This window comes from Pelobates fuscus, chromosome 5, assembly GCF_036172605.1.
Source record: "Pelobates fuscus isolate aPelFus1 chromosome 5, aPelFus1.pri, whole genome shotgun sequence".
NCBI classification, from domain to species: domain Eukaryota; kingdom Metazoa; phylum Chordata; class Amphibia; order Anura; family Pelobatidae; genus Pelobates; species Pelobates fuscus.
The window spans coordinates 639733-655259 of record NC_086321.1 but is presented as its reverse complement, the minus strand read 5'-3'; the positions used below and the strand labels follow the sequence as shown (position 1 = coordinate 655259).

The following is a 15527-nucleotide window of genomic DNA, read 5'->3' as shown; positions in this document are numbered from 1 at the left end:
TATATAGACATTACACAGAAAACCAGTGTTACTTCTATCTCATGAGTGGGTATGAATCTGTTGTATGCGGATGATTTCCACCGACCCATATTTTTTGTAATGATGTGAGTAGGTGCACGACTTGCAGAGGCAGCTGTGTCCGCTCCAAATGCGGAATGAACGACCCGAGAAGGAATGTGGGTTATGTCCTAGTCATGTAAAGGATGAAATGTATAGTGGTTAGGGGTTTCCCTTGAATAGCTAATAGTGGGGAATCAGGGATGGAAGTGAGTTGAGATTCCACTAGATTATCTAAAACGTGGATAGGACAAGATTTGGTAGAGGTAGGCTAATATTTAATCTGTACTGTTGGACCAGCTATGCTCGTTTTGGTATAAGAATAGATAAACGTGTATGCCTGTCAAGTAAGGCTTCATAGTATTGTAAACTAATTTAAGAGAAAAGTGGCAAAAGTTGTGAATGCGACCAGTTTAAAAAATGGAAAGCATTAATTACGCAATAATTACGAACAAAACTTTAAACTCATACGTTCTCTGGACTCAATTGGCCAAGAGACGTGTATCCATAAGTTACCAAAATCGCTGCATAATCTACGGTACCTAATGCGTCAGTCTGAACCACAGGGGAATTGTTATAAATGGGGGGAAGAAATAGCGACCTGCCATTCCAAAAACAGGAAGAGAAGCCACATTTAAGATCAGCTCTAGCTGGATGGAGTACGAGAGCTGTGGGGTCGTCATCTGGGAGACCATGCAAGAGAGAGAGGAATCTGGAAATTAAAACCTGTCTTGTGGAATTATTCTCATCACAAAATTGAGTGAAGCAAGTAGTGACTGTAGCTGATTCCTGGTGTAAGTGCCTTGTGACGTGCAGATGTTGAAGTAAGAAATAAACGTATCTGTCTCTTGTGGCAGGCTGGCCTGCATAGAAATAGAACTGAGTGTAATCCCCAGGAATGTAATGTCGGTGTTGGGACCTACTGTTTTGTCCGGGAACTTCTAAATCTTTGAACAGAGTGAACATGTGATTAAGGCTGTGTGGCGTGGTATGGTGCGATGGTGAGGAAGTTGTCTAAGTAGTGTATGACTATTGGACATCTGCATATGTTCCATCTGACGTTGTACTGATAATCCGCGTTAGCGTTATTGGTAGAGGGAATTTGCTACGTTTCCCGTACAAAATTTGATCGTATGAGCTGCTGTTGAGCATACGGTGCAGGAAGGTGTTTTGAGACCCCAAAAATGCGCTAGAAACGGTTCTGTGTGTAACTGACCTCAAACGTTGTTTGTATTGTATTCTCTCCGAGCCTGACCTGAGAGGGGTGCTAGTAACTGACAGAACATCTCCTAGTATAGAAGCATTAAACATGCTAAGGAAGTGAAGCAGATGCTTGGTTAGTATAGTACCATACAGACCTGCAGTAACCCAGCTTACTAGAGTAGTGCCTACAGGCGAAATTGTATTACCTAGCTAATGTTGGTGACAGGTGACGCCCTGACTACTTGCCATGTGGCTTTGAGAGGCTCTACCTATGATTTGGCTCGTGGGGCCTCTGTGCCACTGAGGTGGGTGACGGGGTGTTGGCCTCTCGGTGACCGTAACAGAATGTAATATCGATTGGCCGTGACGGGTGAGGCCCTAACTATGATTTGATGCAAGGCTATAACTATGCGTTGGGCCGATTGGGCACGAACCTCTGAACGGAAGGGCTGATTGTATGCCTTGCGGGACCACTGACTAATAGGCGTAGAGGCCCACGGGACCATACCTAATTTGGCGAGAGTTTAAACTTACTCCTGTTCCCACCTGGTTTATTAGTTACCGCACCTGCTGATTGTCTTGAGCTACGTATACTGTAGTTGAAAATGAACCTACAAGACCCGTATATGTAGACTAATTGTTAAGAAGATTTGACTTATCCTGGTAGGGTGATAACTAGAACTCTTTAACTGCTGCATTTGCGTTTTAACCAAAAAAGAAGGAATATCTTATAACCGGAGAAAATAAAACATAATTGTCAACTTAATTATATAGCGTAGTTTAGTTAGCAACAAGTAATGCCCCAGACATAAGCTGAGCATGATATTAACCATAGTTTAACATACTTATATACTCAAAAACACACAATTGCTTTAAGGAAAAATACTTTAGTAAATTAATGACCCTGTCGTTGTATATGTTAACTTTGTACGAAGAAACGAATGATGAATAGGGTAGATCCAATAATTCACATAGCTATATGCAAACCATTGAAAAAGACCCCATTCATTGCCTACCTCAAAGCTGCAAAGTAGGGGGTAACCCAGAGAAAATACACAGAAAAGGAGACCCTTGAAACAAGGGGATCCTGAGAAGCAACTTTGGACACGGAAAAGGCACTTGAATGCCCGGTAACAGGAAAGAGAGAGAGAGTAATAGGAGAATGAACAGGTGAGAGATAATGAATCATAACCTGTACCCCCAACTTGCTTGATATATCATACTAGTACAAAATAATAGTAAAACTAGATGAATAGCCCCGCACGAGGGCTATAGAGGAGTAACAAACAAGAGAACCCCCAAAAATATCTCTCCAATAGCTGCCTAGTATAATATGTGGATACAACCACCTTAACTAGGGCAAACACACTAAATGCCTGCTACCGTTGGCAAACCGAAAAGTCACCTAATAAAAAACTATAAAGTGCTACCTAAAGGTGTGAGACAAACATAAGAAAAATAAAGTAAAGGAAACGCTCGACGCGCGTTTCAGCGTGTATGCACGCCGTCGTCAGGAGCTAGTCAAACACTGTGTGCTCCCAGGCTTCTTAAATATCCGACGTATCATGACCAGATGGCTTGCAGCTGATCGAGGCAAATTGAAGGTGTCATTCTGTCCCACCTCCTATGCCGCATCATAGCCGAGTAGTGCCTATGCATTGGTGGAAGTGTGGGTCAATCATAAGGTGATCCCACAGCGGATCCGCCTATCCTCATTGCTGCACACACTCGGCAGCGGTCATAGGTTCAACAGCATGTCCGTCAAATGTGGGCGGACAAGGGGGAGGGGATGCAGTAACTAGCAATCCAATCGCCATGAATCCTTCAATGCTGGGCTGTCCAGCTAAGTGGGAGTGTGAAGCTCCGTCAAAGAGGCGGGGCTTCATGTCAATCACTCAAATCTGGTAAAAGGGGATTATTCACTAAACTAGCACATCGCACATACACCGATTATGGTGCTTAACGAGGGCTAATAGATAAATGAACAAACCACTTATGAGTGCCCACGATGGAAGATCATATTACGACATCTAACCCAAGATGTCGTAATATGACATTAGTGTCTATTAAAGGGCGTAAACATAAAACTGTACTAAAAAAAAACCAGTAGATGACAACAATAGTACAAAACCTTATTGACGCCAAATGAAGTAACTTGACAATTATATACTATAAGATAATATCAAAGCAGACAGCTGCTGCTGAATAAATGTGCATAAGAGCATGGAGAGCGTGTGTGCATGCTTTCATTACCACAACTAATTTGTATGGGGATACAGTTGCAAATAATTGCCACACCATAAAAAAGACTAAATTCAACCAGAACCGTATAAATACCATGAAACGTAACTTTAATGTATACAGAGCGTGTGAGCCAGCTTAAGAAGAATGTTATAAAAACCTTAGTTGCCCTTGTGCCCTTCTGATTAAGGCAGTTAGTTTATTTAGAAAATCGAAAGACAAAGACGTTTTAATGAAAGACATAACTCTTGACATTAATGCAGTTTAACATGAACAAGCTTTACCAGCGCTTGTTATCACAGTAGGTTCAATAACTACTGCAAAGTGTGCGGGAAAGCCAGCGTTGCAACGGAATGACAGATTACCCGAAACGGAAGGAAAGTTTGTACTGACAGGGGTTTCAATATTAGATAGACGGAATCTGCATAAAATAAACGACAGATATATATATGAAAGTGACTACCATGCCCAGCTGTAGTATGTGTCTAATCGAAATCTATGAGAACGGACACCTGATATAACGTAGAATGAGGCTGTGTAGGTGAAGGTTACACACGTTGTCAGCTGACAATGATAGACTGGTTAGTGAATAAACCCCACGTAGCCTCGGTCGGAGGCCCTGTAACGATATCTATAAATAGGTGGACCTAGAGAGGCCGGTGCTCAGTACCCGGTTTAAAAAATGACAGCGGGTGAGGGTCTAATGGCACTGCCTTGGATCCTCCTGGGCACGGCATACTGGCATAGAGCGGATACAAAGTTGCAAACAAACACTTATTTAGTCAGCCTACGCTAATGAATGAGGGGGAAATGGGCATGGCTCAAATGCCATCTGTGCCCAGCAATGGACCGTGTGTACGATGGGTGCGCACGAATGAAGGAGCATAACTTACGGTTAGCCGTTGGAACGCTGGCTTTCTAAGTTATACTCACGAACTCTGTGTCAGAGAGAGTTTTGAAAACGGACTGCCGGCGGGCGGGAAAATGACGTCAGGAGCTGTGTACCGGAAGTAAACAGAATCACTTCCGAGATCGTCGACGACAGGTAAGCAGGGGCTCACTGGGTTTAAATAGGGATGACAGTGCCTCCCACAATTACAGGCCAAGCCTTCTATATATATTACACATGCATACATATACACGCGGCTTGTGTTTGTGCTTTAGGGTGCACACCCTAATGCAATAGGCTGCGCACGCCTATGCCCCTAACTAGCAGTAAGCAGCACTAACTGTAAATTCCCCACTTTCCCATAACTCCCACCCACCCCAGCTAGCAAAATATATAATTATTGAATATTTAAATGAATTAAATTATTGAATATTTAAATGAATTAAATAAATTGAACCCCTGAGGGTTAAAATAAAACTAAGTTAACCCTAAGGGGTTAAAAAAGAATCAGTAGGCAGTGATCAACTGGTAGGGAAGGGGTTAATTTTTTTTAGGACTGGGTAAAGGAGGGTGAGATTTTTTTTTTTTTTTTTTTTTTAAATGTTATTAAAACATTTTTTAAACCTTTTTTTTAAACTTTTTTTTTTTAACGTTAACTCTAGCTAGCCAAACACCAAATTCCCAAATTCCCCACTAACTTCCACCCACCTCAGCTAGCTAAATATACAATTTTAATATTTTTGCCCGCCTAATACTGGGTATATTAAGTATCCTGAACCCACAAGGGATCCTTCTTGCCTTTCAGTAATCTGCGAGAAATATGCTATGTAAACGTAAGTCAATTTGTTTGTAATGGCACCCCGGGTATAAAAGGGGTTAAAGCCGTTTAGGATATTCCCTTCCCGAATGTAAAGGCAGCTACCGAACACTCCAATAAGCCGAACAAGCAAACATACGAATACTCCACACTCCAAACAGCCGAACAGGAAAACCATACAAATAATCCCCCAAAGTACGAGACGAGGCGAGGTTTTGAGGGTAAAGCAGGAATCTGTTTAATCTGGGCTACCTAACCGCCTTTTATGCAGGTCTTCCACCAGGTGGGCACTCCCCTAGGGGACCTGGTGGAAAACTGGGAAAAAATAGTACAGTTACCAATCAGAGCAGTACATAGATAAACACTCCCCTTTGGATACTGTGGACCCTCCTCTCTATCCTGGAGATAATTTGGAAGTAACTCCATTATCTCCGAGAATAGAGGATAAACTCATTTTTTGGAAATGTAGAGAAAAATGCATAAAAATCTACAATTTACAAACTTCTGAATATAACCCCCATATGCATTATATCCCTAGATAGCCTGGATCTGAGCGCACAATATTACCAAATAGCGCTCAGATCCCATACACACAGTTCAATCGCCCTGGAGCCAAAGTCTTTCACATAGTCTTTCATTATACGAATGGGCTCCATGGGATAGCTATCTGGGGTGACTCCATTCGTAGGAGAAAAGTACTGAACGGCACGACGTTCGTATGAACTGAAGAATAGAAGAGGAGGGGAGGTCGGCGGCTTCACCGGTGTTCGTGAGAAAATAGTGTCCGTTTTTAGTTCCATGAAATGGGTGACGAACACCGCTGGGGCATTCGTATGTCCATTCATACGAACGATGACCACCCAGCCAACATTCGACAATTAGGAAGTGTCTGTGGGTAACCACAACGTTTTAATGAGGCCAAGAGGTTAACAAGCAGCACACTTCCATACTGGGTGGCCGGCCATTCGGCAGTTCTTTCGGTGGAATAGGCAATAAGTGTAGGGACCGTACGGACAGGGAAATAGCCGAACAAACAGACAAACCAAGGAGAAATAAAAGCAGTTTAAAGACAGATGGGTCTGTCACACTGTTTTTTGTTTTGTTTTTTATGCAGACGTTAATTTAAAATACACATCCTTGGAGGAAAGGTAATGTGGCAATTTCAAGCTGGTTTATTCCCACACTATCTCCTTGGCTTCCTCCTGGGTGAATTGGAGTGTCTCTGCTTGCTAAAAAAAAAAACTCATCCATTCTGTCCAAAGTCAATTTAATCTAAAAGCAATAATAGGGGGAGTTAGAGCACGCCCTCCCAAATAGAAGTTTTGCTAGAAATCTATTATATTCACGTATATATTCTAACTAAATCTAGTCAAGGTCCCTATAATACAGTTTTATAGAATTTTGGTGTAGAGTTAAATTATAGATTTTCATTTTTAAGCATGTTAACATTAGGAACTTGTGCCCACTGCTGGTCAGTCATGCTCTGTGAAGTAGTGAAAATATATTCCATCAGTCATTACCTGTGTTTCAGCGGATTTCTTTTATTTTTTTTTATAAAGGTTAGCAAGTGGGAGCCAGACACTGAAGAGTTGAAATTTCTTACTAGGACATTGTCACTAGGGGATGAGAATGCACCTTCTCCACGAGGGTCACAGAGCGAATCTAGCCCACTGCATTCAGATTATTCCTCACATGAGGATTTCATGAGACCACTGGCTGAGGAATCTCGCCGGCACCCACATCTCTACAGGTCAATCCGGCTCGCAATGCGTGAAATTCAGCAGGTGGGTATTCCTTATTACAAGATGTATCAATCTCCCTCACTAAAATTATGGTGAGTTCCATGCAATCTAGAAACAGTGATAAGCAAGCACTACGCGGGATAATAAAACACATGAATATACGGTCACCACTTTATTTATTTATAAAATATTTTACTAGTAAAGATACATTGAGATTTCTCTCGTTTTCAAGTATGTCCTGGGTCCACAAAACATTGCATTGTTACATTAGGGTACAATAAAATACAATACAAAAACAATATTAATACACAATATATACAACATTTACCATAGAACAGGTAGGAAATATATAATCACCCATGGCATGTGCATTCTGTTTTGAGGTATGTAGAGAGGGATCTCTTAAAGGACTCTAGGCTTGTAACCATAGCACCATATGGGGATTTATGTGTTGACTGACATTGTGTATTGTTGCCTTGTTTGTGGTCTACAAATGCCACGTACACATGACGGTATATTAACATATATATATATTTTTTTTTTTGCCAAGAGTCACTCACTCATTTAATGTCTGCAGCTGTGTCAACTCAACCCTCCTTCTAAACATTACTGGAAGTTTCAGTGGGTCATACCATACCTACAGTTTGGGAGAGTGAATTAAATACATTTCACTGTGAGGATTACACTAGCAGTCCAGAGACTGCTATAACCGTTTTTAAATACCTGTATTTTAGAAATATATGATTGAAATGTAATTACTGTACATGGGCATTATGTAAAAATTGCAACAGGGCTTCAGGGTCCTTACAAAAGATTACAAGATAAAGGACACTGTTGTACTGTTTAAAGCTTTTCATTCACAAATCCTTTCTATAAAGATGAACGAATAAGTGAAAAATACAAATTGTGGTTTTATTCTATATGGTTTTGGAGTATAGAATGCAGTTTTTTTTACCCCATATTTTGCCTGTGTCCTATATTCTAAGTGTGTGTGAGACCCATCCAGCAGCCTCAAGCAGTAGGCAGCCACACGTTTTATGTCACAACTACTCACACAGGCTCACTTGCCCTCTGCATTTTTGGATAAACGTCTTAAAAGGGTTTCATATTTTGAAAAAATGTAAATATTGTAATATTCAGATTTTTTTTTTTTTTTATAATTCTTTATTTTTCTTGTGCGATAGGTGATAACAAGTGTGCATAGCCAAGATAGCTTTTGCAGGCAGTATATACAACATTTCAAATCTTGTCAGTCAGTACAGCACATTTTTTTTTATATATAACATGAAGTTAACAGACTAATATAAACATTAGTATATAATTTTTCAGCAAGCTAGGTCGAATGTGTTTAAAACAAGGTTAGGCTTGTTGAAGCTTGGAAATATGGTTAGTATCGGCAAACAAAATGTTCAAAGTGTTCATGTTCAATCCTAGCTTGAATTGCGTGTCTAGCTGTATGTACTTGCGAGTCATGTGAGTGAGTGATAGTTGAAGTTAAAGATTGAGATGTACATAAGTTTGCTTTGCGTTTGTCATTAAGGTTAAGTGAATGGCAGGATGTTAGTGAGTAGCTTATCGGTTTTCTGTGTGATTGTGTGATGTGTAGAACTATGCTGGGGTTAGCGTGCCTGTGTTGTGTCAGTCGTGGGATTAACCCCTGTGCTGGTGCAGTGCGTGGAGTGTAGTCAGTAGAGTGGCCTGCGATCAATATAAGTAAGTGAATGCTTATGAGCAGGAGTAATATCTGCCTTGTGTGAGACAGTGGGTTGCTGTGGCGGCAGCTGTAGCCTAAGGAGTTGCATGAGTGTCGGAGCTGATTGTATGCCGTGGGTTATGTATACTAGTGCATCTCCTCAGTCCTGGGAAATGACTCAAGTGAGTCTGTGGTGCTTCCGCCTGGGGATGTTCAGCCGATGCCAGTCAGTGGCTGTCCGGTAGTTTTGGTAGGCATAAGTCCACAGTGGTGTATGGGCTTGTGGGATCGGTCGGTCTCTGCTGCTCGGAGGGTCATGCTGGTGCTGGAGTAGCTGGTAGTAGTTGTGAGGGGTGCTGGTGGCCTTGAACTTCGGTCGGTGAACTGGCTTTCATCCGTCGTTGGTTCGTTTTGGCGGTTAGTGTTTGGAAGTCCTGTGCGGGTCCCTGGGGCTGAGGGGATGTTGTTTTGTTGCTCGTTTTTTCTGTAAGTACGGGGCCTTCCAGTGCAGCGCCGTTTCTCCTCTGGGGCTGGGTGCTTGAGGGGAAAGTGTTGCGGGGGAAGCCTCCGGATGAGCCCCTTGTGAGATTTTAGGTGACTCACCCGTGGTCGGGCTTTGAGGTGTCGTTGCTTGTTTCGGGCTTCCCGCCTCCTTCTCCCTGCTGCCCAGGTCCCCCTCGTGTATCGTTTCGGCACTGCTGGTGTCTGCTTGGGCTCTCTTGGGGCTGATGCCGCTGGCGCCTCCTCCGGGGTAACCCCACGGCTCGATATCTTGGCCCAGAAGTTTTCAAATAGTCGGTTTAACCTTTCCGACAGTGGAATCAGGCAGGCCTCGGATGTCAAGGCCCACGTGGCTGCCGCCATGTTGGTTGTCGTTGGCCCTGCGGCGTCGGTGAGCCGATGTCTGTACCTTCGTCTAGGGCTACATGCTGCGGGCGCCGGGATATCCCTCACCGGAAAGGGGGGGGGGGGAGTGGTGTACCGGGGAGACCTCCCGCTGTTTGGGCTGCAGGTGGCTGGGGGATCGGCCGTTTCCCCTGTACCTTCTGGGTAGGCCGTGGGTAGGCCTCAGGTCTCTCTCCCGGTCGCAGACGCCCTTTTTGCTCAGGATCATGATGCATCCACTTCTCCATGTTGTATCCTCGTAGCTTGGGTGGGCAAGTTGCCTCTTTGTGGAGAATTGTGGGTTTATTAACGGGTTTTTTGGTCGTTGTGTCCGGAGCTCGTCCACAGTGCGACCGCTCTGTTCGGCGTTCAGGCTCCGCCCCATAGTCAGATTTTTTTTGTATATATTGGTATGTTATTTTTAGATATGATATATTTTTATATATATTATATTAATATATATTTTGAAAAAAAATATTTTAAAGTTTATCCAAAAATATTAAATCAATTAAAATGCATATGCAGAAATGTCAAGGCTTTATCTGGCAATGCAAATTTTGTTCTAAAAGAAGAAATTAGAAATACAATATTTTCTGAACATAATACTGATTCAGGAAGCTTTCCAAATGGTTTAAGACGGTTATAAAAAAATTCAAGATGATTTATCTACACAAATTCCCAAAGACTTTAATGGTGACTCCATTGTAGATCAATCACCTGAAAATGTTTCCAACAATATTAATTCATTTAGAGAGTTTATTCAATCGAAGCCTAAGTCAGCAAAGAAATCAAATAATTCGAAGTCCACCAATCATCATATTTCCATGGACCTAGTTTAATTTTAATCCTTCTCCCCAACTCCATAGGCCTCTTCTCAATTTACAAGCAACACCGACCTGACCAACAAGGAACACAACTGAAGAAGAGAAGTGAAGCGTCTGCCATAACGAGTTGACTGTGCTGTCATAAAGCCACGTGTTCAGGATAAAGCCACCAGGGAGGTGGCCACGTGTCTGGTATAATGCCACCAGATAGATGGCCACGTTTCTGTGGTAAAGCCACCAGGTAGGTGGCCATGTTTCTGGGGTAAAGCCACCAAGTAGGTGGCCTGGAAAGTAAGTGACATGGAAGGAAAGATTTCTATTTTATAATTTTCAGAATAAAAAAAAAATGTGAATCAAATGAAACTTAAATAAAATGATCAAGCAGTCTTAAAAGTGGATTTGTTGGTGTCTACTGTCTTTCTCCCAAAAATGCCATCCCATAAATCCACATACAAACTCTTATTTGTAGTGTGAATGCCTGGTAAGTTCAGAACATGTCTTTCATTATTTTCATCTGTAACGTAGGATAGGAAAAGCAAACATACATACCTGAAGTTTAAAACGAATTCAGATTTCAGCATTTCACACTAATTCATGTAATTCTAACCGCAACCTGAGACTTTATCACTACAAAATAGATGAAAAAATCCGTGCTGGTCAAATTAGAAGAAATGTGATCTTTGCCCTTTACACTACGTATTCTGAATATATGTATTCCAGAGAAAGTGGGTCCTCTTTGCATTAATACTTATACTCGGTGTATCCTATATTTATTTATGCAGTGTGTCCTCCATAAAAGAATATACACTTCCATTCATTCATACAGTGTGTTCTCTATCCAAAAATATACACATCCATCCATGTAATCCATGCATTCTTTAATTCATACAGCATGCCCTCCGTACAAGAATATACACATTCATTCATACAGCATGCCCTCCGTACAAGAATATACGCTTCCATTCATTCATACAGCATGCCCTCCGTACAAGAATATACACATCCATCCATTCATTCATACAGCATGCCCTCCGTACAAGAATATACACATCCATCCATTCATTCATACAGCATGCCCTCTGTACAAGAATATACGCTTCCATTCATTCATACAGCATGCCCTCCGTACAAGAATATACGCTTCCATTCATTCATACAGCATGCCCTCCGTACAAGAATATACGCTTCCATTCATTCATACAGCATGCCCTCCGTACAAGAATATACGCTTCCATTCATTCATACAGCATGCCCTCCGTACAAGAATATACGCTTCCATTCATTCATACAGCATGCCCTCCGTACAAGAATATACGCTTCCATTCATTCATACAGCATGCCCTCCGTACAAGAATATACGCTTCCATTCATTCATACAGCATGCCCTCCGTACAAGAATATACACATCCATTCATTCATTCATACAGCATGCCCTCCGTACAAGAATATACACATCCATTCATTCATTCATACAGCATGCCCTCCGTACAATAATATACACATCCATCCATTCATTCATACAGCATGCCCTCCGTACAAGAATATACGCTTCCATTCATTCATACAGCATGCCCTCCGTACAAGAATATACGCTTCCATTCATTCATACAGCATGCCCTCCGTACAAGAATATACACATCCATCCATTCATTCATACAGCATGCCCTCCGTACAAGAATATACACATCCATTCATTCATACAGCATGCCCTCCGTACAAGAATATACACATCCATCCATTCATTCATACAGCATGCCCTCCGTACAAGAATATACACATTCATCCATTCATTCATACAGCATGCCCTCCGTACAAGAATATACACATCCATCCATTCATTCATACAGCATGCCCTCCGTACAAGAATATACACATCCATCCATTCATTCATACAGCATGCCCTCCGTACAAGAATATACACATCCATCCATTCATTCATACAGCATGCCCTCCGTACAAGAATATACGCTTCCATTCATTCATACAGCATGCCCTCCGTACAATAATATACACATCCATCCATTCATTCATACAGCATGCCCTCCGTACAAGAATATACACATTCATCCATTCATTCATACAGCATGCCCTCCGTACAAGAATATACACATCCATCCATTCATTCATACAGCATGCCCTCCGTACAAGAATATACACATCCATCCATTCATTCATACAGCATGCCCTCCGTACAAGAATATACACATCCATCCATTCATTCATACAGCATGCCCTCCGTACAAGAATATACACATCCATCCATTCATTCATACAGCATGCCCTCCGTACAAGAATATACACATCCATTCATTCATACAGCATGCCCTCCGTACAAGAATATACACATCCATCCATTCATTCATACAGCATGCCCTCCGTACAAGAATATACACATCCATCCATTCATTCATACAGCATGCCCTCCGTACAAGAATATACACATCCATCCATTCATTCATACAGCATGCCCTCCGTACAAGAATATACACATCCATCCATTCATTCATACAGCATGCCCTCCGTACAAGAATATACACATCCATCCATTCATTCATACAGCATGCCCTCCGTACAAGAATATACACATCCATTCATTCATACAGCATGCCCTCCGTACAAGAATATACACATCCATTTATTCATTCATACAGCATGCCCTCCGTACAAGAATATACACATCCATCCATTCATTCATACAGCATGCCCTCCGTACAAGAATATACGCATCCATTTATTCATTCATACAGCATGCCCTCCGTACAAGAATATACACATCCATCCATTCATTCATACAGCATGCCCTCCGTACAAGAATATACGCTTCCATTCATTCATACAGCATGCCCCCCGTACAAGAATATACGCTTCCATTCATTCATACAGCATGCCCTCCGTACAAGAATATACACATCCATCCATTCATTCATACAGCATGCCCTCCGTACAAGAATATACACATTCATCCATTCATTCATACAGCATGCCCTCCGTACAAGAATATACACATTCATCCATTCATTCATACAGCATGCCCTCCGTACAAGAATATACACATCCATCCATTCATTCATACAGCATGCCCTCCGTACAAGAATATACACATCCATCCATTCATTCATACAGCATGCCCTCCGTACAAGAATATACGCTTCCATTCATTCATACAGCATGCCCTCCGTACAAGAATATACACATCCATTCATTCATTCATACAGCATGCCCTCCGTACAAGAATATACACATTCATCCATTCATACAGCATGCCCTCCGTACAAGAATGCACTTCCATTCATTCATACAGCATGCCCTCCGTACAAGAATGCACATTCATTCATACATGCAGCATGTCTTACATGCAACACATACAGGTATCTAAGTGAAGGTGACGTGGTTCTAGACAGCATCCTTACAGGTGATCAGTCTGTGCACGTAGCATTATTCATGCTTGACACACTTGGCATTATCTGTACACTCGTTAAGAACTATCCAGCCCCAGCAGGATAGACAGGGTCTACAGATTTAATATCAGGTACAATAATCAAATACCTGTTAATGAAAGCTTTATTGCAATTCAAATGATTTATGGCCATCAACGCACAAATTCGCAGCCGGAGATAAAGTGATATATAAGGTTACCTCCTTAAAAAGCCCTACCTTTCAGACAAAATTTGCTAGAAATAGATAGGTTTTAAGTGAATGGTTTTGTTTCTATACAGAGTCAGTTACAGAGAGAAGCCACAGAAACCAGCTCTTAAGATCCTATACATTTCTAACGAAAATATTTCAAATAACTCCTTATCTTCACAAAGCAGGTTAATATGAAATATCTTCACAGTTAATATTTGCCTCGCTTTAACCCCTTAAGGACACATGACATGTGTGACATGTCCTGATTCCCTTTTATTCCAGAGGTTTGGTCCTTAAGGGGTTAATATTGCTGGATCAAATGTTTACATTATTTAATATTTTTGGATAAGCTTTTAAAATATTTTTTTCAAAAATGTTAAAATATCAAATCATGTTAGCAATATATTAATATAAAAAAAAATCTAAGAAATATTAAATAAAGTCTAAGTACATGTATTATCACTACATGTTTAAAAAGTGTTCCACTCTTATTTAGTTGGGTAAATATGGGTTGAGATTACACAAGACGTGTGAAGAAGCTGTAGGAATAATTAATATAAAATGTATTAATAGAAAGAGTCCTAAATCGCACTGGTAAACAAATGCATGTTTTTACTGGATGTTCAACGTCATCTGGATCAAAATAATATAAAACTAGTTTATTCATCATTCTAAAATGTTATACAATACAATTCTAGGTTTAAAGCATACACACTGATCAGCCACAACATTAATAACACCTGCCTAATATCCCGGAGACCCCCCTCCTGCTGTCAGAGAGGCATGTACTCCACACGACCTCTGAACGTGTCCTATGGTGTCTGGCACCAAGACATTGGAAGCAGATCCTTAAAGTCCTGCAGGTGGCGAGGTGGGGCCTCCATTGATCGGATTTGTTGTTCCAGCACATCCTACATCTGAACGAGCTGCAGACACCCTGAAATGACAAAGCTGAGAAGAGTGCTTTATTGGAAAAAGCATAATAAATAATATGGAGAGATACATTGTCTCAATTTAAATGGAGGGGAATATTCACTAAACAACCACCACATTGGTGGCCTACAAAGGATGAAAGTGCACATGTTAAATTCATTCAAATTATAGGAACACTCCGTTCCATACGAATCGCTCTCTAGTAGATATATACGTTGGAAATCTGCTCCTTAAAGGGACAGACATTTCAGAGTTTAGTCAAACACAAGGATACCAGATACTAAAACGTGCCAGGAAATATATGGTGAGAAAAGCCGCAACAATGGGTATACGAACACAGATGGAGGAATATACAGGAAGAGCGCTGCCCCCAAATAAAGAAAGCAGGGGAGGCGACTTGGTGAAAATGAAAAGTGGAGGTTTAGAGCCTACGTCCATAAAATGCTCTAAATAATGTGAGTTGGATTTCACTCACGCTATGCACTATACTCTATGCTGCTGTACAATATCACACATTGATGGTTTTATACTTACTATATATCAACCACTGTTCAATATGAGGGGTAAGTGTACTATTTATTGAGCACTTCCCTCACACTTGGTGTTCTAGGTAGGG

At 41.3% G+C, this 15527-nt stretch overlaps 1 protein-coding gene across 1 annotated transcript in view; it reads left to right on the top strand.

Moving 5' to 3' along the window:
- Positions 1–10747, top strand: part of LOC134610515 (myosin-IIIb-like) — a 301018-nt gene extending 290271 nt beyond the window's left edge. Inside the window, exons 28-29 of the mRNA XM_063453481.1 lie at positions 6767–6991; positions 10394–10747. Of these exons, the coding sequence (XP_063309551.1) occupies positions 6767–6991; positions 10394–10447 (279 nt within the window). The 3' untranslated portion in view covers positions 10448–10747. The remainder of the gene's footprint in view (positions 1–6766; positions 6992–10393) is intronic.
- Positions 10748–15527: the final 4780 nt, after the last annotated feature.